Here is a 22652-nt window from a genome sequence, read left to right on the forward strand (position 1 = left end):
CTCTCTCCTGCTTCCCTCCCTCCTCTTGGTTTCCTTCCTCTTTCCAAATAAACTTCACATTTTTTCCCTAAGCATGCATGTAGTGTGTGTCATGTATATGTGTATTTGCATGTGTGCAGGTGAACATGCATGCATATGCATGCACTTGGAACCCTGAGGTTAACATCAGGAGTCTTCGTCACTTCTCCACTTATGTATTAAGGCATGGTCTCTCTCTGAGCCTGGAACTCACTCTTTTAGTGAGTCTGGGTTGGTTAGTTTTCTTTGGGGCTTCCATCTCTGCCTCCCGCATGCTGGGATTACAGGTGGGCTCCCATACCCACCAGGCTTTAAGGGAGTGCTGGGAATCTGGACCCTTGTCCTCATGTTTGGATACTTGGGCACTTTACCTACTAAGCCCCTACCAACCATGCAAACTTCACATTTTTAAATGAAATATCTTACATGAATCTTTTTAAAAAAATTTATTTATTTATTTATTTATTTATTTATTTATTTATTTATATTTTATGTGCATGGATGTTTTGCCTGCATGCATTTCTGTGTGAGGATGCCAGATCTCCTGGAACTTGAGTTACAGACAGTTGTGAGCTGCCGAGTGGGTGCTGGAGATTGAACCTGGGTCCTCTGGAAGAGCAACCAGTGCTGTTAACCACTGAGCTGTCTCTCCAGCCTCCTGTTGCCTGAATGAATCTTATGTCAACTAATTTATATCTTTTAATTTGTATCTTTTAATTGTATCTTTTAATTTGCAACAAATGAAATCTTGACAGGTAACGGTGAGTTACTCAAGAAAGTTCTTCATTAGAATAGTTCTAACATTTCTACAAGGTATATTCAAAAAAGCAGTTGGCAAGTCCACAGGGACACAGGCAAGATTTTAGCAGTTCTAGTCCCCTGCCTGGATCTAAGCACACAATTTAGCACAGTGGGAATATTCACAAACTCTTCTCCATGTCTGAGAGTCACTACCAGGTTTTAGTATCCCAGGGACTGGCCATATGAGAGCAGTCTCACTGATGATAAGAGCCACCTCCTGATACCTCAGAGACCTTTGCTTGACACTGCATGTTTTCAGCTCCAAAATGAGTCTCTCATTTTGATCTCATCATTTGTAAAGAAACAATATTTAAATAAGCACAGTGTGAAACCTTCAATGGGCCAACCAGAAAGGCATTTTTTTTTTTTAAAGGAGATGAGCATCCTGGATTATCTCTCCCATGTGAACTTTCACCCTCAAGTAGTTTCTTTTCATTCCATGGAAGAATGTGTCCTTCACTTAAAGTTGGTATGTTTAAAAATTAACTATTCAGCCTAACAGAAAGGGTTATGTTAAAAAATTAACTTAAGGTCTGGGGAGATGGCTCAGCAGGTAAAAATGTTAGCCACATAAACCAGATGACTTGAGCTCAATTCCCGGAACCCATGTAAAAAAAATTCACCTAGGAAGATCACAGGTCAGCTAGCATTGTGTGTCCATCAAATCAGCAGAAACAAGAGAGGAACCTATCTCAACAAGTTGGAAGGGGGAGAGCCAAGTCCTGAAAGCTGAGCTGTCCTCTGACCTCCATCTGTGCAAAGTGGCAGGTGCCCCTTCCTGCTCCCATGCACACCCACAAATTAATTTAAAACAATTATTTACCCAAATACAGTGGCACACAGCTGTCCCCGTTTGAGGCCAACCGGGGCTATATAGTGAAAACCCAGCTTCAAAATAAAGAAACAAAAGATTTGTTTAGAACCCAGAGACCATGGCTCAGAGCATTATAATGGCACAACTGGTGCTCAGGGATCAGAAGCCAAGGTAAATGTATATTCAAAATGAAGTCTAAAATGCTCTGCTAAGAGATAATGAAACAAACAAACAAAAACTGGTGCAACAATGGTAAGTGACAAACAAATCTTAAAACAAAAGACTTTGATGAGAGAGTTCCAGTAAAAAGATTAGTCAGAGAAATAACAGGTAAGTAGGAGTGGACACATCATTTTAATGCAAATTCTGTAAAGTACATTAGAGGTTGATGCAACAGTGATCTCATCTGTCTCACTTAAAATTGTTCCTCCCATTTTTCCTGATTATGAATTTGATTAGTAGCTGACTTTTTCCATCTTAAACAACACTATGTTGGGGATGGTTAACAAGGGGAGTAAATGCATTAATTAAATGTAATAAAAAAGTTAACAGGAGAGACAGATGTGTTTTCCAAAGAGCTATTTGTTTTTTTAAGATTAGTTTATTGAGTGTACTCCAAGAGGGCAGTAGGCTGGGCATTAACTAGACTGTAGTCTGCTTTAAACTGTTAAAAGTATCAAAGACACAGTTGCTGATGTAGTACAAGTTTCAAAGATGGGAGAAGGGAAGGCCCAGCAGGTGTGAAATACCTAGTGGTTGGAAACTCCCATGTTCAAATAAGTGAACTGCAGCTGGATAATATCCAGGGGTCACCAGGAGGTGGCAGCACTCATTAATCCAAGACATTTTGGTGCATTCGGAAATGCAGAGTGGAGGACACACAGGGAGTTAAAAATGGCACCTATCAGTCAACTAACTATAGGAGAGGCTGGAAAATATAAATCATTGTTCTGAGAGATATTTGCCCATTGCTTATCAGTCAGCCTAGCTATCAGTCTAACTGAATCTCTAGGCCAGTAGTCAAAATCTGGATCAAAATTATCCTAGAGAGGGACTAAGGAGATGTCTCTCTGGGCAAGCACTGGGCATGCAAGTGTGAGGACTGTAGTTCAGTTCCCTAGCACTCATGACTAGCTAGACTGGATAAATTGGTGAGCTTTGGGTTCAAATAGTTCCTCAACACGTAAGGTACAGAATGATAAAGGAGGATACCAAAAGTACATCTCTGGCCTTCACGGACATATGTACACACGTACAAGTACACCCCCACAGGTGAAAATGCATATGCATACAAACCAAACATACAAAAGCAAAAGAATCTTTTTAAAAAAATCCCACAATAGAAGATTCTGGCCAGAAGATAATGTCAGAAAGCAGTACGATACAACTGAATTTAACCTACCTTGACAGACGGTCTTGATGGATAGCTGAAAGAAACATTTTTAAATTCTATGTTTCCTTCTATACATTCAGGTTTATATCCAGTTGTTGAAAAGTTATCTATATTGGGTTTCTTGGAAGAAGAAGAAAAAAAAAAAAAAACGAAGAGACTGTTATACATCTTTAAAGGGCTAAGCTGATACTGCCTCTATTCCACAATAGTTTAGAGATGGGCCTTAAGTTTCTTTTTAAATTCCCTTCCTGTTTTAGAAGTGCATGAAGAAGCCGGGTGGTGGTGGCACATACCTTTAATCCCAGCACTCAGGAGGCAGAGGCAGGCGGATCTCTGTGAGTTCAAGGCCAGTCTGGTCTACAGAGCATGTTCCAGGCCAGGCTCCAAAGCAATACAGAGAAACAACCCTGTCTGGAAAAACAACAACAAAAAAATAAAAATAAAAAATAAAAAATAAATGAAGAAGTGCGAGTAGTTAGACACGAAGTTTTCAATTAAAACAAAAATTCTCCACAAAAGAGTTAAACACAGTCTTTCATCCCATAACCTAATGACCACGTGGTTTTACTGAAACGAACGTGCCTGTCTTTTGGGCTCCTTCTTGCAATAAGGACTGTTATATTTTAAAACAACGAGAACTCCTACCTTATCAATAAGCTGGAAAATATTAAAGGCAGCTCCCCGGGCTATGGTGAAGGTTTCCAAATGAGGGGTTGCAGATCCAATGCAATAACTACAGTGGATCACACTGAAGAAAACCTACAGAGACAGAGTAAACTATACTCAGCTTTTTGCAGTGAGAAAGACAATGGGGTGGAGGACATGTGTGGCCTAGGTCTTCTTCAAAAGGCGTAATTGCTCTTAACCACTGAGCCACCTTCCATCCTTGTGTAGTTCATTTTAAACATGGCTAAATGATGGAAAGGAGAAAGGAGCAACAGAGGGATCCAAACTCCTGTAGGACTTGCAGTTAGCAACATCTCTGTGGACCATGATTTAATCCCAGGAAGCCTGAAAGGAAAGGTCTCACTACAGACTAGCCATTTCCATTGCTAGATTAAGAAAAATGTGTTTATTCATGGGGAATTCAATTATGACTATGATTCTTCTGAAAGCATGATGCTTGGCACAGTGAGGACACAAAACATGTTAGATGAATAAATCACACACACACACACACACACACACACACACACACACACACAAATTTGAAAGTACATCCAATCATGAGAAGGTAAAAATGTTTGTTTGAAACATATTGAAGTATCATCCTCACTCAAAGTGTAATTTTTTTTTACTAAACTCTACATAAGGAAAGATGACCTAAGCCTGCTGCTGCCTTTGTTTACAAACAAGACTTACAGCAAGAATAGTCCCAATGGTGTAGCCAGGCTCTCCACTGAAAATCAAGGAGGTTCCATACCAAAAAGCCAGTCCATAGGCTCCATTCATAAAGAAGTAGACAGCTCCAAGAGACAGTTTTGAAGCTATAGCCTTCTTTATGCCAGCATCCTTTGCATCTTTTAGATTCTGTGTGTACCTTACAAAGACAAAACACAAAGTAGCCTTTGGAGAAAACAAAACCCAGCACTTTTCATCATAATTAAAGCAACAGACCTTTGGATTTCTTTCTCTTGGGCTCCAAAGGCTGTGACTGTTCGTATCGATGACAAGACTTCTTCAGCTACAGCCCCAGCTTTGGAATAGGCATCCAGCTCCTTACTAGTTAATGACATGACCATCTGCAGTAAACACAACCACGGTTAGACAAAGAATGACTCTGTTGTGGTTTGAATGCTAAATGTTCCCCAGAGGCTCAGCTAGCGGTGTTATTTTTGGGGAATCTATGGGACATTTAGAAGTGGGGTCTAGCTGATGACATTGGCTATCACAGGTGGGTATAGCCACTTCTGGCTTTATCTCTTTCTCTACTTCCTGGTCCTTGGAGATAGGAGACCCAGCCTCTACCTTTCCTGTCATGGTGAACGAAAACAAACTCTAAAACTCTGTCTCTCTTGTTATTTATGCCACAGTGCTGTGGGAAACCCTTTGAAGATTTGTTGTTGTGATTGGTTTAACAAACACTCTAACTGGTGAGTAGCTGAACAGGATAAAGTTAGGGGGGAAAGCCAAACTGAGAATGATGAGATGAAGAAGGTCAGAGAGAGAGGAGTCACCAGACAGACAGAGAATGAGTCGGCTTACAAAATGGGATAGAAGTAAAGGCCAAGAGCCTTGTGGCAGTCAGTAATAGATTAATAGAAGTGGGTTAAGTTGTAAGAGCTAGTTAGTTATAAGCCTGAACTATTGGCCAAGCATTTATAACTCACAGTCTCTGAATGCTTATTTGGGAACCGGTGAGCTGGAGAGAAATGTCTGTTTACACCACCGCAAAACAAAACTGACTCCAATGGTTAGTTTTAATTGTCAGCTTGACCTATCTAGAATTACATCAGCCTGGCCTATGAGCATGTTTATTGAGCATATGCTGATCATATTAATAGAGGTGGGTAATGCTGCCCATTACAGGTGGCTCTATTCCCTTGGCAGGTGGTCATAGGTTGTGCGGAAAACGAGAAGGCTGATCCCAAGCATGCACACATTTCTCTCTCTCTGCCCTCGACTGCTGCTTTGACGCCCCTGCTGTGTTGGTTGGCAGCCTGGAACTGTGAGCTAAAACAAATCCTCCTCTCCTAAGTTGCCTTTGTCAGAGCAGTTTTTCACAACAGCAGGAAAGAAAGCCAGGGCCTTTGCCAATAGAGACTAGAGGCAGTGACAATTTACAGGGCACTTAACCCACACACACGATTTGAATCCTGAGTAGCTTTTCATTCCCCAGTATCTAAATCCTTATAGGACTTTTTCTTCTACCAGTGATGCTCCACTGTTTTCTCTCTGTATTTTAAAAAGCTTCTTTTAGTTGTGAATAGTTTTACTGGAATGATGGGGGATATTTGACTTGGAAAAGGACCTTAGAAACATTTGTTTTATGGACACTGGGAATCAGTGAGCCTTATTTGAATTGATTTTTTTTCCTATGCACAAAGAAAAGATTCCAGTAGGAATAGGTCACGTGACTATGGCAGGAAGAGGAGCTTGGTCTCGCACATGTATGGGAAATAGTCTTACAACTGTTACTGTTCGTACATGCTGAAGTATGCTCAGCTTTATTTCTCAACAATAGGAGGTGAGACTTAAAGTGAAAAAGGAGATCATTACTATTGATGGAAGTAGGTAGAATTATCTGATTTCTCAAAAATCTGAAATAACAAGTATCCCTTCCTCTATTATGAACCATTTGCCATTCCTTTGTAGTCCTAATTAGTTAAACGGTTTAGTGAGAGGGAACAGCAGAAATACCATTTCAAGCTGGGAGTTTGATATTGTCTACTTGTATAGCAAGCTACCTGTTTCCAAAATACCAAAGTACAATGCATGCAATTGCAGTGGATTTGGTGTACAGCAAGTTTGAGTGGCTGGTAAAGTCATGGGAAGGCATAAATTGAATACTGAGGCCTTAATAGGGGTTACTATTGCTTGATGAAAAACCACGATCAAAAGAAACTTGGGGAGGAAAGGGATTACTTTGCTCACAGTTTCATACAACATTTCTACCCAGTTCTATGAACTACTATGAACTATGCATCCACTGGAGGGTTTTAGAATACACAATGCTCTGTCAGCAACAACTAAATGTCCAATGTGCAGCCATCATTCTCTATATGTGCTACCTACCCTTTGAAGCAACACTAGGCTATTTTTCCTGTTAGTAAGATATTGACGAAAATCACATCTTAGCCATCTAATTTGAAGATATAGAGATTTAGAGGTGATTACTTGTTAAAAGATCAGAGGTTGATAATCTCTCTTATGCTCTGGGACATGCAGAATAAACAGAAACACCTCTCTCTGTATTGAAGATTGGTTAGATATTGTGTTCATTCTGCTGCTGCCAGGACCCAGCCTAGCTTGCTTACCCTGGAGCATACTGCTGATGAAGCTATTATGAGAGGAGATGTGGACAGAACCACCAGGGAGAGTTTCCAGCTCTTTATCAAGCTCATCACCAGGCCAATGGAAAATCCAGACATGTTCTGAAACAGCAGAGCGATCTTATCTCCAATACCATCGCAGATTTTGTTGATGTCACTGAAACAGAGAAGTTCCAATGGTTCAGTTACACACACACACACACACACACACACACACACACACACACACAAACACACACCAAGTCTACACACTACTTACTACTTTCCTTACCCAGCCATACGAGTGTTAAGTTCACAAATGTCACTGCCATCAAACCAGCTGATGTCTTGTGCCAAAATTGAATGAAAAAACTGTTTTCGAATTCTCGTGGTTTGCCGGGCAGCGGTTATGACCCAGAAGGAAATCTGTATGTAGCCAAAAACGAGGGCAGAGGCTCCTATCCCAACATAATACAGAGTCAACCTGAGGGAAGATGATTGGAACATTAGGCAGAAGCACAGCTTTTCCCTGTGATAAGACAAACAAAACAAAAACCATCAACAACTACCAAAAATAGAAAAGAAATCTAATACATGGTAAAATTTATTCTGGAACCTAGAAAATAACTAAAACACCAATAATAACAGAATGAACATTGAATAGTATTCTAAGTTTCTCTTTATAACATTTAGAGCATATTTTTGACATTATTAGTAGAAATTAGTACTTTAAAGCATGTTTCTTCTATCTCCTTTCAGTATTTATAATACTTTCAGGTGGAGAAGTTACATTGAGGCAATTAAGCTAGGTGCAAATGAAATAGGAGGGGAAGAAAATGTCACTATTTCACAAACAACTGACAGGGTGTGTGTGTGTGCTCGTGTGTGTGTGTGTGTGTGTGTGTGTGTGTGTGTGTGTGTACATATATATCACTCATTCTAAAATTCTCTGTAAGGATCTTATGTTAAGGTAATATATACAAAAGTTAAATTCTGTGGGTAGTCATTTTAGTGATCATAATAATACAGAAGAGTTGAAAGGAATGTTCACACCTGTGGTGGTTTGAATGTAATTGACCCCCATAAACTCATAGGGAGTGGTACTATTAGGAGGTGTCGTTTCGTTTCGTTGGAGTAAGTATGACCTTGCTGGAGGAAGGGAGGAAATGTGTCACTGTGGAGGCAGGCTTTGAGTTCTCATGTATGCTTAAGCTATGCCCAGCATCTCAGTCCACTTCCTGTTGACTGTGGGTCAAGGTGTAGGACTCTCAGCTCCTTCTCCAGCACCATGTTTGACTGCATGCCACCATGTACCACCATTATAATAATGTACTAAGCCTCTGAAAATGTAAGTAAGTCCCAATTAAATGTTTTTCCTTTATAAGAGTTGCCATGGTCATGGTGTCTTTTCAGATATTCCTTGAGAAATATGTCCTGCTTATTGATTGTCAGCCTGTACATCCATCCTTGAGCTCAGTGACCCTCATATTCCTAACAGGGAAGGAGAATCTGAAAAGCTCTTGTATGGGGGCCTCATGGTAATGCCCTCTTTACATGGGAGTCTCATCTGTAGCACTCTCTGTGAAGCACCAGGTCGACCCTGGTGACCCCTTTACTATGACACAGGTGTTTTGATTCTCAGTGCTTCATATTTTGTGTTTAAACAATGAAATACTATACCCTTTGTTTAATATACAACTCTTCCAAACAGAGTTGACAATAGACCAGGATACAAGGCATGAAAGAGGGGAGACACCAAAGATGATTTCCTGGCCTTTAGTTGAGTAGTGTGGTCAGTTGAGTGCCATTCACAGACATGGGGACTAGGAATATGATAGATTTTCAGACATTATCAAGAGTTCTGGTTTGGACATATTAAATGTACTAAAATGGGAGTCTGAAGACTAAAGGGCTAGAGAAGGAACTAGGATGGAGATAAAATTTTGAAAGCCAGAGCTTCCATGCAGAATCCCAACAAACAGGCCGAGTGAAACCACTCTGGGAGACAAAATATTAAAATGTGGGTCAAGAAAAGAGGGACAAGGACTGAATTCAGGAATTCTACAGGCAGGTGGTATCTGGCCTGGAGAGAAAGCCTTCAAAGAAAGTAGAGAAGTGGTTGGAACTCAAGGGAGTGAAACACTTGATAAAACTAAAGAATAAAATAATAATGGTGCTCGTCAAGGATTTAAATACAGATTTGTCTAGTACTAAACTTTGTTTTTATCTCCAAAGTGAAATAATTGTTTGTTTGATGCAACATTCCCAACTGAGGATTAGAAAGTTTACTTTGCCATCTTATGTTCAGCTCTCCGAACAAAACCCTGTCATCCTGATGGCCTCATTTTTGTGCTTCTGTTTACGTCTTTGCTGTTTATGACCAATCCCAAGCATTAAACTGAAGTGGCATCAAGTGGAATGGTGGTACATGCCTTTAATCCCATCAGGAAGCATAGGCGGTGGACTTCTGTGAGTTCAGGCTAGCCTAGTGTACACAGAGATTTCTATGCTGGTCAGGGATACATAGTCAGACAGATCCTGTGTCAAAAAATAAACAAAAATGCTAATAGCTTCCTTTAAAAAACTGACAAAGACATCCTAAAATGTATGTAGGAGTGTATAGGACTCAAAATAGCCAGGACAATTTAGAAAAGGAAATTGTTCTGGAGCTTAATTTCTGATTTTATTAATTTGTTAACTAAAACAGATACTATAGTAAAGAAGAAAACAGTCTGGTGCTTGTGTAAAGGCAGATGTATCGATAATTACAAAATTTCAGGGGCTAGCAATTAATCTTTACAGTGACAGATGGTTGGTTTTGAGCAAAAGTAGCAAGCTGTGTGGTTGACAAAGTACAGCCTTGTCTTTAAATGTTCTGGGACAACATGTGAGAAAGCTGAGGTTAGACCTTTCCTTAGTCGCTAATTAACTCAAAACGGACCACAGGCCGACAGGTAAGGGCTAAGCCATGAAAGCTTCCAGGAAAATAAAAGAAACCAACAGTAACTCTGGTTTGCTCAAAGAGTTCTTAAATCCAAAAGCACAATCCGTAAAACACAACTCGATAAATTGAAATCCCTCAAAATGTAAAACTTCTGTGCTTCAAAAGAAGCCTTTGAGAAAACTGTGGGAGAAAACGTTGTCTGTCAAATCTGAGAAAGAACATGCACCCAGAATTTATAAAGAGCTCTTTCAGCTCAATCATATGAGAGTGTCACAGTTTTAAAAAAAATCATGTATGTCACAGAACATCAGTTAACAGGTGTATCCACAGGCAGATGTACCCACTGAGTCCATAAAAAGTGAAGGAGACTGAGGACGTGAATTTAGAATTTTATTTAACTTCAATCGACTCGTGTCTGTAGACACAGGTGGCTGTGCCTACCATATCGACAGTTCATGGTGGCACATTCTTGGAACTTTACCCTTGGATGGAGGTTAAAGTAGGAAGACCATGAGCTCAAAGCTGACTTAGCTACAGGGAGAGTTCTAAGTCCCAGTTGTACTGACTGTTTTAAACAGCAAATAAATGAACAGTCAAGGCCCAGAAGAAAATACTAGGTGTCACTCTGGTCTATTCGAAGGCTTGAAAATTTTAGTGTGAAAGTATAGAAATCTAGTGAAGAAACCCAGTAAAGAAGAAATGTTTTAACTCAGCATGTAGTGGTCAATAAAGTCAAGCCTACTATTTTTCTCATAATTTACAAAACAATGCCTTTATGATTTTTTATTATTCAGGGGTTGTGATTATTAATCTAAATACAACTTAGTCTCAAACTTTATTTTTGTTAAAATTTTAAGAATTACTTGCTTCACTGTATTCACTTATGTCATCTTCCTTCTTTACTTCCATAGTAGCGCCTTCCTTTGTTTTTTTGTTTTGGTGATGCTGAGCATCAAACCCAGGGCCTTACACGTACTAAGCTCTTCCAATAAATTCTCTTGTTAGTTCATCTTTTAAATTTGAAAATTTAAATCGAATTTTTCTATAATGGTTGAAAAGATTATTTTGAGTTGAGGGAAAACAAATCCTTTACTCTTTGAGAGATGTATTTTGGTTCTAGGGTCAAAACTGGCATAAAAATCATAGATTCTCACAGCTTTTCTCTTGGTGACAATTTTGCCAAATAAAACTCAGAGAATATAACTACATACTTTTTATTTTTTCATTCTTTTGTATGTGTAAATTTATGTATATGTTCACACACATGTGTGCCTTCACATACAAAGGCCAAAGGTCAACATTAGTTGTTTTCTTCCATTGCACTCCATCTTACTTTTTGAGACAGGGTCTTTTGCTGAACTAGGAGCTTGCTGACTCAACTAAAAAGTGTCTTGTTAGTGAGTTCCAGGGATCTGTCTGTCTCCCTCTCCCCAGTGCCTGGCTTTATCAAGGGTGGTGGGGATTTGAATTTAGTTCCTCACGCTTGCACACCAAACACCTTACTGAAGGAGCCATCTCCCCAGAATCATGCCTTTTAAATAGATGGGGAATTATATGGAATGAAAGAAAAAGCATGTTTACTTTAACCATATAATATAAATAATATAAATAATTAAGGTTTCCAGTTTTTTTTCCTAGTAGGTATTGGATATAGCAGCATGCAAGAATCAGGGACTTAATTCTTCATTTGGACTTACCTAATGATATCTTCATTGAGCTTCTCTGGAGAATCTGAACAGTTCTGATAGTTCGCTGTAAAAAAGTTGTCTTTTTTAATTATAAAGGAAATTATTTAATAATTAGCCATAGTGTTTCATAAGTATCCCTCCAAACCAAATACATGACTTTTGTTTGCTTGGTTGCTTTTATAGAAAATGGAAATGTGGTTTCATAATCCTTTGCTACAAGAACTATCTCTTCTCTCAAGAAATATTTCCCAAAGTGAAAAACAAGAGATAACACTGACTGTGTAGTTCACAAAAAGAGTTCTCTAGGACACCTTTAAGAGTTAGCTGACAGCTGGGAGAGTTACAGCAGCAGCAGCCCATTTTCTGCCCAAGATTATGCTTTTTAGATTTAAATTCAACATGTCCCAGAGATTTAGAAAGTTCAAGAAATGCAAGTCCACGGGGAAGTTCTAAAAGTTGTCTGGGCAAAGAATGGATACAAATATAAGAGAACCACATAATAAAACTGTTTCAAACACTCTGGAGGTGGTGGAACACACCTTTAATCCCAGCACTCGGGAGGCAGAGGCAGGCAGATCTCTGTGAGTTTGAGGCCAGTCTGGTCTATATAGTGAGTTCTTGGATAGCCAGGGCTATGCAGAGAAACTCTGTCTTCAAAAAGCCAAAACCAAACCAAAAAACCAATACCTGCCCCCCCAAACCCAAACATTTCAATGCCATTTTTTGTGTGTATTTTCTAGAAAAAAATCTTTAGCCAACCACACAAAACCGTAGTCAGTACCCTATGTTACGATTTTTCTTTCATACACCTCTATAATAAACATTTGGGAAGAACTGCAAACTTAGATGTTCTTCATCTGTTATATCCCATATAATAATGTCTGAATTTATTTATATATGAATAGTCATTCCCCATCATTCCATTTATGGAATCCTGATACATAATTTTAACTGATTTCAAAAAATTATAATTGCTATTGAAGGAGTGAAGGTAATAAATCTTAATGGAGATATTAAATGAAATTTAACCCAGCTCCTAAAGATAATCATCACTGCCTTAAAATGGTATCACATTGACATAGAAATTGTGTAATCTCAATTTTGAGATTCTAATTAATAGAAGTAGTCTAAGTCAAAGTTTAATGTCTGCACAAAAGGGAATGGACAAACAATGTCAGTTACTATTTTCATTTTGTTTGGGGCAAATAAATAGCCCTCCTTTATTATTCTCCAGAAATTAACATTAGTAATTGCAAAGCAATCTTTAAAATGTTGAAAGACTACCCCTTATATTCTTACTCCTCTTTAAACATTTATTTTTATTTTATGTGTGTGAATGTATTGCCTGCATGTACGTGTTCCACTTACAAGTCAGGTACCCATGGAAGTCAGAAGAAGGCATCAGATTCCCCTGAAACTGTGTTGTGCTGGGAACTAAACCCACATCCTCTGCAAAAGCAGCAAGTGCTCTTAACCACTAAACTACCTACCCAGCCCCCAAACATCTCTTTAGTAATATGCAATATAACAATAATATCCCCCAAAAGTTATCTAAATCCAAACTGCTCTTATGTTCACCGTGGTGATGGTTAATCACGATTATCACCTTGAATAGACTGAGAAATGCTGGGAAAACTAGAAAAACACACAGTGTGAGTCTGTGAGGGCATTTTCTGGGACAATTGTCAGATGGGACAACGGAAGGGGAAGCCTAGCCCCAGACGTAGGCAGCAGTGTTATCCTACAGATGCCGGGGTGTGACAAAAGCCGAAGGAAGAGGTGTCACAGGCTTGCTCTCTGCTCTCCTTGCCTCTTACCCACCATGAGGTAAGCATTTTTGGTTTGCTGTGCACACCACCACACCCATTCCCTATAGTGCTCCTTATCTTTACCTATAGAGCCCACCCTCTTGGTCACATTTACTTTGTAAAGGAGTTTCTAATTAGCCACACCTAAACTTTATTGTGCATTTGGAATTGGAATGATTGTTGACCGGAAACCTGGAATGGTACTTATTGTTGCCTGGAAACTTTTCCCCAGATTGTACTGTGTTTTAAATATGCTGACAGTGAACAGCCTGGAATTAGACTCCCTGAAGTCTGATCCAGGCTGATGAAGTCAATCTGAACTGAGTTTTCATTCTTGTCACTTAGCAGGTCCACTTCACTGACTGAACACCTGCAGGGTCCCCTCATTTTTGCATACACATTGTGTGTGTGTGTGTGTGTATGTATGTGTGTGTTTTCAGACATGTGTCTGTAAGTGAATGTGTCCATAGTCCTGTGAACCAGTTCCTTCCTCCTCATCTCCCCCTTTTTCCCTCCATCTCTTCTTGTCTTCCTCCCCTCTCTCTTTCTTTCCCTTTTGCCCTTTTCTGCCCCCACTTCCTCTTACCCTCTCTTTTCCTTCTTGTCTTTCTTTCTACTGCCCTTATCTATCTTTGCAGACACACATCTTATTGGTGATTTTTCTGACGAGCTCTATGACAGACTTTGATTATTTAGTGCCAAGTAACCTAGGCTTAAGTGCATATTATATAAATAGTTTTATAATGATCTGTAGGATCAATGTCTGATTAACTTTATTTAAGGTATTTGATTCCCCAGTAATACAGAAAGATCTTGCACTTACTTCTGTTAGTTTGGAGTAGGCATTCATTAGTAAAATGATCAGTTATTTCTCCTAAAACCAGAGACATTAAAGGAACAGTGGCTCCATTTACCAAGGATGCTAGTATTCCCAGGGTCATGAGGGCAATGTCCAGACTATCAGCAAAGCGGAACTGAGAAAACAAGAGTTGGAAATAATTACTGTTGTAAAACTCAAGCAAAACTACCACCTTACTGTAGGGGATGCTGTAGCCATGCCTGCTTAGGGGCTGGCTATAGGTGTGCCTGACCACACCTGCGAGGGTGTGGTAGGGAAGGTTTAAGGGTGAGGGATGTTCACAAGGTGCCCTGCTTTCGCTTTCATCTTCAGCTTGCTGTACTTACTGCTGCCCCGCCGGCTGGCTGGGTCCCTCTGTAAGTGAGGCTTTTCCCTATTAAATTCCCTTGTATTTTTACCTGACTCCATATTGGTAATTCCCACATTACCTTACAGCTCTTTCCATGAAGCAAATGTTACCTAATCAACTGATTATGAGATTAAATCAACCACAAAACAAGGGCATGCCTTTATCTATACAGTAAAAAGCAAACAAACAGGCACCCAGTCTTAGCTCTTAAAGATTCACATCAAGGTTTGAGGAGGGGCTGAAAAACAAATCAGACCAAACAATACAAAATATATGAAAACATATGTGGGCATGATTCTGAAGCTTCTTTTGGAATGGATTATTATAAAGGACTTGATGAAAAGACAATCTGCAAATTTTCAATCATCAGTATTGTTGCACTGCCATCACTAACTGTAAACATCCTGTTGGTAAAAGTGTGCTGAGTTATATTTGTGATTTTTTTAACGTTTTTTTTATATATTAAATTTGCCCCAAACAATGATGACATTCAGGGATGTCTGTAGTAGATGGAATGCCTGAAAGTCAAGCATTGGATGCTCTGTCTTGTAACAATTCCCCACAATGCCAATCGAAAACCAAACCATAAATGACACTTGTGCCATTTTTTTAAATCATGATGAGAGAGGAGGATTAGAATGTAAAGTATGCTGTACTGCATTAGATATGAATAGCACCAGGCAGGCTTAGTGCCTATTATGTGCATGAAAACTGTATTGTTTGTTCACTCATTGCAATAGCTCAGTAGTAATTATGAAGAAACCAACATAGTATTTTTTCAGCACTGCATATGATAAATATGTGTTTGCTTTCACCTGCATAGTGTGCTATCTTATTTTTTAGATTAAATATTTTGAGAACTTCATATATGAATACATTTCATTTACATAATTTTTTCCCTTCCTCTCCCCTCTCCAAGTCATTCCATGTCACCCCAAGTCCCTCTTGAATTCATAATATCTTCTATAATTATTATCGTTACACATATACACAACACCCACACATGCACACTCATGTATAAACACACATATCACACTATTAAACCCATTAATGTCCACATGTGCAAGTGTTTGGAGGTTTGTTGTCTTCTTAATAAAGTTATGCACGTTTTCATACTTCCTAGGTTTTTAACTTTTGAATAGTCAGAAGTTGTTTCATGTGTGTTTCATGTGACATATAATTTTAGTTGTCAACTTGACACACCTAGGAAGAGGAAACCTCAACTGAAAATTGCCTCCATCAGAATGTTCTGCAGGCATGCCTGTGGAGTGTTTGTTTGATTTACAATTAATGTTGATGGGCCCAGTCAACTGTGGGTACTACCATCCGTAGGCAGCTGTCCTGGCCTATTAAATAAGTTATCTGAACATGAGTCTGAGAACAAATCAGTAAGCAAAGTTCCTTCCTGGTTTCTATTTCAAGCTTCTGCCTTGAACTCCTCCCTTGGCTTCCCTTATTGATGAACTTACATGTAGATTAAAATAAACCCTTTTCTTTCCAAGTTGTTTTTGGTCATGATGTTTATCACATAGTCAGAAACCGAGCTACAACAGTTGCTATATCACTGACAACTAAGCAAAGAGATTAGTGTTGGGGGGGTGGGGTAGATTTCTAAGAGGATATGCATGACAGCTGTCTTAGTTTGGGTTGTATTGCTGTGAAGGGACACCATGACCAGAGCAATTGTTATAAAAGAAAACATTTAACTGGGGCTGGCTTACAGTTTCAGTGGTTTAGTCCATTATCATCATGGCAGGAAGCATGGGTGGCATGCAGGGAGACATGGTGTTGGAAAAGGAGCTGAGAGTTCTACATTTTGATCTGAAAGTAGGAGATTGTCATACTGGTTGTGGCTTGAGCATATACGAGACCTCAAAGCCTACCCTCACAGTGACACACTTCTTCCAACAAAGCCACACCTACTCCAACAAGGCTACACCTCCTAATGGGCCAAGCATTGAAACACACGTATCTGTGTCCTATAACTTACAAGTTATGTGGAATTTAGCAATAGGATTTTAGTATCAAGTTCTGGAGGGAAACTAAAAGCAATGGCAACATCCTGTAGTGTTTGGGGGAGGTTTATGGGACCCCAATGACCAACAACATGAAAAGAGTCACCAAATTCCAGGCACTGAGCTTTTTATTTGATAGCCTATGCCACCCCAGGGAGGCACTGTCTGTCTATTGTAGGGTAATTCCATTTAAAATCACTCTCTCTCTCTCTCTCTCTCTCTATATATATATATATATATATATATATATTATATGCATATATATGTATGTGTGTATGATATATATGCATGTGTGTGTACTCACATATACACATTTTACACACACACACACACACACACACACACACACACACACACACACGTACACACGTACACACACATATAAAAGCTTCTACAATAGTAGGTGTCCATATGGTGTTTTCAAAAGTTTTAATGCTATTTATTCATTCTCAGTATTTTTTCTTCTACTCTGCCCTCTCATCCCTCCACCCCACTTAATGCTTTCTGCTCCATTGAAAGCTGCATCACTTTTGATTAGCTTTCATAGTGCTAGAAGGTACTATTCTAGCTACTGGGGGGATTAATCAACAATCTCACCCAAATGTAAACCCTGTGAACTAGAATAACAACTGGCTTGGCATGATATGTCTGATGGTGCATTAATGGTACAAACATCATGGGCATAACCAGTCACTTTCTGATTGGATTTAAGGCCTATTCCACAGGGTATAATTCATGCCTGGTATTGTCAACTGGGCAAAAATCCAATGGCTTGATAGTTTGCAGACTCTAGGGGAGAACCTAATAGTGTAATTCTGACAATGGATATGACTCTAGGGGAGAACCTAATAGTGTAGTTCTGACAATGGATATAGTATCAAATTGCCCCCAAGCTCTATATTTATACCTATAGATTAGTGCATTTCTCAACTGTCATTAGAGAACCTTCTTTTTAAAGTATATGGTAATACAGCAAACCATCACTGGTCAATATGATGGAAGAAGAGACTGTGGAGTGCTTAGCTCTAAGTAGGACACCTATATTATACTCCCTCCTTCCAAGGCTCAGGGATCATGGTGGAAGAGGAAGTAGAAAATCTCTAAAAGAATATAGTATGAAACATCAAGAGGGAAGTATTTTACAGATATAACAATGCCTACGGAACCCATTAACTCATAGTTTTTGGGACAGCATGCATAAAACCTGTACAGGATCAAACCAGACAAAATCCCAGCATAGATTCAGGAGAGATTCATGAAGTCCCATCCCTAACAGGAACCATTGGCAATCGATGGCTTCTGGGAATGAGAGTTAGTTGTCTTTAGGGATGATGTCCCTAAGAGGCTACCCATGCTCCAATAGCTGGCCCTATATCTATACACCTACTGGTAACACCAAGTGGACTCAGTGGATTGGAGGGAATTGGAGGTTGATTTGAACAAAATTTCTTACATGCATATATGATATTCTCAAAGAATAAAAGAGTTAAAAAGAGGTTACTTGAAAAAAGGATTTGTATACTAGCATCGTACATTAATGCATATATATTGGAACTTTCCCCAATGTAAACATAGCAAATGTCATGAGGAAGCATCCGTGTTGTTGAACAATCTCTGGTAGCATTTACCTCATCACATCCAGAACTTTATGCTGCTCAAAAGCTATGTAGGTACTGCATGTTTTTCTTATCTCTTATTGTGGAGCTTTGAGATGTTTTTAATTTTGTTGTTTTGGAAGATCACTTTGGTGGTTTGAGTAAGAGTGGCCCCCCACAGACTCATTTATTTGAATGTTTAATCACCAGGGAATAGAACTGTTTAAAAGGATTAGAAGGATTAGGAGGATTAGGAGGTGAGGCCTTGTTGTGTGTGTGTGTGTGTGTGTGTGTGTGTGTGTGTGTGTGTGTGTGTGTGACTAGGGGTGAGGCTTCAAAAGCCCACACCAGGCCCAGTGTCTCTTCTCTCTCTGCCTGTGGATCAGGATGTAGGTCTCAACCACTTCTCCAGCACCATGCCTGCCTGCTGCTATGCTCCCTGTTGTTATACTCCCTCCCATGAAGAAAATGAACTAACCCTTTGAAACTGTCAGCAAGCCCCCAGTTAAATATTTTCTTTTTTAAGAGTTGCCTTGCTCATGGTGTCTCTTTACAGCAATGGAACACTGTCTATGACATTCACTATGATGAATATCTTTCTAGTTTCCCATTTTTTTTTCACACAGAGGTTGTAAACTACCAAACAAATATAAGCATCCCATATGCTATTGTCAATTCCCACAATTTCTAATGCACACGCTTGCATTCTGGTTTTACTTACTATCTCAATAGGTCCAACAGCTTGGTTTCCTGTTTTTGGTAGTTGTTCTTGCAGAGCTCTGCAAAACAAATGTGAAAACAGAAAAGGTAGAGTATGAACATAATTTTTAAAATTGTCCAATTAACATTTTGCCTAAGTGTGAAAAATTGCCTTTGGCAGTAAATTTATATAAATTTATTAAATTTCAAAAGCAGAGTTATTGACGGGGAGTGCAAATTTTTTTTAAAGAAAAGCCATTGGTAGTGGCTTTGGAATTTGGCAGTGGCTCTCCTTATAGAAATGAATCCATGCATCTGGAGTGAAAATGTTTAAATTTTGTTAAAATATTCATAGCAGATGACATTGTTGTAACCATCTTAAATGACAATGAGGGCACCAAATGCATCCTTCACACAACCCACAGAACTCTTTTTTCATTCTGCAATACTGATTCCCTGTGTCTCTTGAACATATTTCCTTGTCTATTCCCTCAGCCACCATTCTGCTTCTTGTTGTGGCTAAGAACCTGACAACCCTAGGAGTCTCATCCAAGTGAAATCATACAAGACGGTCCCTTTTGTGATTGGCGTGAGGTCTCCAAGGCTCATATGGGATTTAGTCACACAAGCTTTGAGTTTCCTGTAGCATGTCAGAATTCCCCATCCTCATTTTAAGGCAGACTACTATCCTTACTGTACTCCATGTCCTGTTACCTTTTCGAATCAGTCAGCACACACTAGGATTTCTTCTATGCTTTGGCCATTGCTACCAATGCTTCTGTGACTATGAATATATATACCCTGCTTTCAATATTTTTGGGTGCCTGCTCAGAAATAGAGTTGCTAAATCATACACCAATTATGTTTTTTAATTAAAAGGTATTTTATTTATTTAATGTGTGTGCGTGTGTGTGTGTGTGCGTGTGTGCGTGTGCGTGTGCGTGCGCGTGCGTGCATGCGTGCGTGCGTGTGTGTGTGCCACAGCTCATGGATAGAGGACAGTTCCTTCCTTCCACTGTTGGATCCAGCGATTGAACTGAGGGCACCCTTCTTGTTCAGCAAGCAGTTTACCCCACCAACCACATCGCTGGCCCTGTTTTTAAGTTTTGAGGAAGGCTGTGTAGTTTCCAGTACTTTCCCACCAACAGCACGGGAGGAGTCTTCCCGTGCTGCTTCACACTCTCACTACGGCTTATCCTTGTTTCCTTCACAACAGTAGCATCCTACTAAGCATGAAGTGGCAAAAAAAAAAAAAAAAAAAAAAAAAAAAAACAGTCCAGCCTTCTCTAATACAATGCACAGCAACTGAATTCTGTTAGGTGCATTGCGTGGGGTACTCTGAATTTCGTCGTTCCTTCGAAAATTATCTTAGCTCACATTTGGAGGACACCCAAGAGAGTGAAACATGTGACTTTTGTCCATTGACTTCCTATCAAACACGCACAACTCTGAAATACGTAACACATTGAAAGATGCGAACGGTGTAAGTCTTTGCAAAGGTGCCCTCCCACGTCTTTGCTCCAGCTTTGAAATGTACTCTTCTGTCGGTTTGCATGGATGACAGACTGTGCAATTTTTGTCACTGATGAATTTCTGAGTCCCTTTTCCTGCCTCGGGTTAATGGTTAATTTATGTGCAGGCCAGCGTTCGGGAGAAGGATAGACGAAACAAACAAGCAAGCAAGCAAGCAAACAAACAAAACCGCAGTGCTTTGAAACTGGAGCCCGTTTTGCACGACTGACTTCAGCTTTTGTCACTCGATGAATTCCATTTGAGGGAGACTATTCCCTACTCCCTGACCTCCACTTGGGTTTACGCCAGTTTACGACAGTTTCCTCTCTACCATAAGTGAGAGGAGGAGCCCCAGGCTGACTCCAGCTCTGCCACCGGGCTATCAATGTGCAGGTGCAGCAAGGTCGTCTGCTCCCAGGCCCGCGTGCTCTCTGCTTGGCTGCAAACGGAGGTAAGTTAGTGATTCAGTAGTTAATTTTATTTGGCCCAGGGCACCTACATTTCTGTTCCGAGCGCCAACTGACCCATGCCATATTTTTCGGCCAGAGCCTACTCCCCCCTCATTCCAGGAATCCGGCTTTTCAAAATCATCCAACCCAGCCTTTAATCCTTGCCACGGGCTGTTTTCTTGCACCCCCTTGCCTTGTCACCTCTAGATGAAGTCAGCTGTGTAGTTTTAGTTACACCTGGTAACCAGCAAAGTTGCCACCTCTCTCTAGCTTTTTTTACTGAGGTGGCAAATGTTTGTTGTGTGTCCCTAACTGACCTACTCGCTTCCGCCGTCTACGGCTGTATAAGAAAATCCCAAGGTCAGTAGTGCTGTGACCATTTTAGGGGTGAGTGAGTTGAACCACAAAGTAACAATTCTAGTTGACATTGCTAGGGATTGACCTTGGCTGAGAATCCAAAGCTTGGATTTTCATCTACAAAATCATGATGCTGATGGAATGTGAGCAGAAGGTAACATTTATTTGGTCCACAGTGATGCTGAAGTGCTCAAATGAATTCTAAAACAAAATTGTCTCCTCATCACTCCCTCTTGCTGTCATCAATGACATAGGAATTAAAGAAGGAACATTCAATTTACAATAAAGCAGCTCAACGAGATGGGAAAATAACGACTACAACAAAAGATTAAAGGCATATGGGTGTGTGATGCAACTCCTTTGGCTCACAAAATATTCCCAATACTTATATTTTACGTTTTAAATAATAGGCATTAATTCAGCCATTGTGAAAAATAGTATGGGGATGTTGTTAAAAAACTGCATTAAAAAAAAAAACTGCATTTAAATAAGGCCAGGCATGGTGGTTCATGTCTTTAATCCCAGTATTTAGGAGGCAGAGACAAGTGGATCTCTCTGAGTTCCAGGCCAGCCTGGTCTACATAGTGAGTTTCAGGACAGCCCATGGCTACATAGAGAGACCCTGTCTCAAAAACAAAACAAAACAATTACAAAACTACAAATAGCTGGCCTGGAGGGATTGATCAATGTTTGGGAACATGCACCATTCTTTCAGAGGACTAGAGTCCTGTTTCCAGTACCCACATTGGGTGACTTAGAGCCAAGTGTGACTCCAGCTCCAAGTCTCTTGCCTCCACAGGGCACCTGCACACACCACACACAGACATACACACTCATACACATAACTAAAAAATAATAAAAATAAACATAAAACCCCCACTAAAAATAGAATAAGCAAGTGACCCAGTGATCCCACTACGAGTATGCCTTGAAAGGAATTATAATTAATATGTTCAAGAGTTGTCTTCTGTACATCCATGTTTAGTGCATGAGTATTCATACTAGTAAAGACCAAAATACCCACCAGCAGATTGATAGGTAACAAATATGTGGCATAGGTACACAGCACAATAATAGCCAGCCTTTATTCTCTTATGTTTATTCATATTTCAAAGATTCATTTAATGTGTATGCATGTCTTGCCTGCATACTTGTACCTGGGCCCATACAGGTCAGAAAAGAACATCAGATTCCTTGGTACTAGAGTTATATGTAAATCATCAGGTGGGTACTGGAAACCAAACCTGGCTCCTCTGCAAGAACAGTAAATGTCCTTAACTGCTAAACCAACATTCTATTCCTTATTTCTTTATTTTTTAAAAAAATTTAAAATTTTAGTTTTTATATGTGTGTGAGTGTATTACAGAGTACAGGCAGTTG

At 39.7% G+C, this 22652-nt stretch overlaps 1 protein-coding gene across 1 annotated transcript in view; it reads right to left on the reverse strand.

Moving 5' to 3' along the window:
• LOC100770292 (ATP-binding cassette sub-family B member 5) overlaps positions 1-22652 on the reverse strand; it is a 79941-nt gene that overhangs the window by 56343 nt on the left and 946 nt on the right. The window contains exons 2-10 of the mRNA XM_027416418.2: positions 18977-19034; positions 14261-14411; positions 11639-11693; positions 7290-7481; positions 7004-7175; positions 4644-4768; positions 4389-4566; positions 3672-3785; positions 3036-3146 (exon numbers count right to left, since the gene is read on the reverse strand). Coding sequence (XP_027272219.1) covers positions 3036-3146; positions 3672-3785; positions 4389-4566; positions 4644-4768; positions 7004-7175; positions 7290-7481; positions 11639-11693; positions 14261-14411; positions 18977-19034 — 1156 coding nt within the window. The remainder of the gene's footprint in view (positions 1-3035; positions 3147-3671; positions 3786-4388; positions 4567-4643; positions 4769-7003; positions 7176-7289; positions 7482-11638; positions 11694-14260; positions 14412-18976; positions 19035-22652) is intronic.

Source organism: Cricetulus griseus, chromosome 5, assembly GCF_003668045.3.
Source record: "Cricetulus griseus strain 17A/GY chromosome 5, alternate assembly CriGri-PICRH-1.0, whole genome shotgun sequence".
Classification (NCBI taxonomy): domain Eukaryota; kingdom Metazoa; phylum Chordata; class Mammalia; order Rodentia; family Cricetidae; genus Cricetulus; species Cricetulus griseus.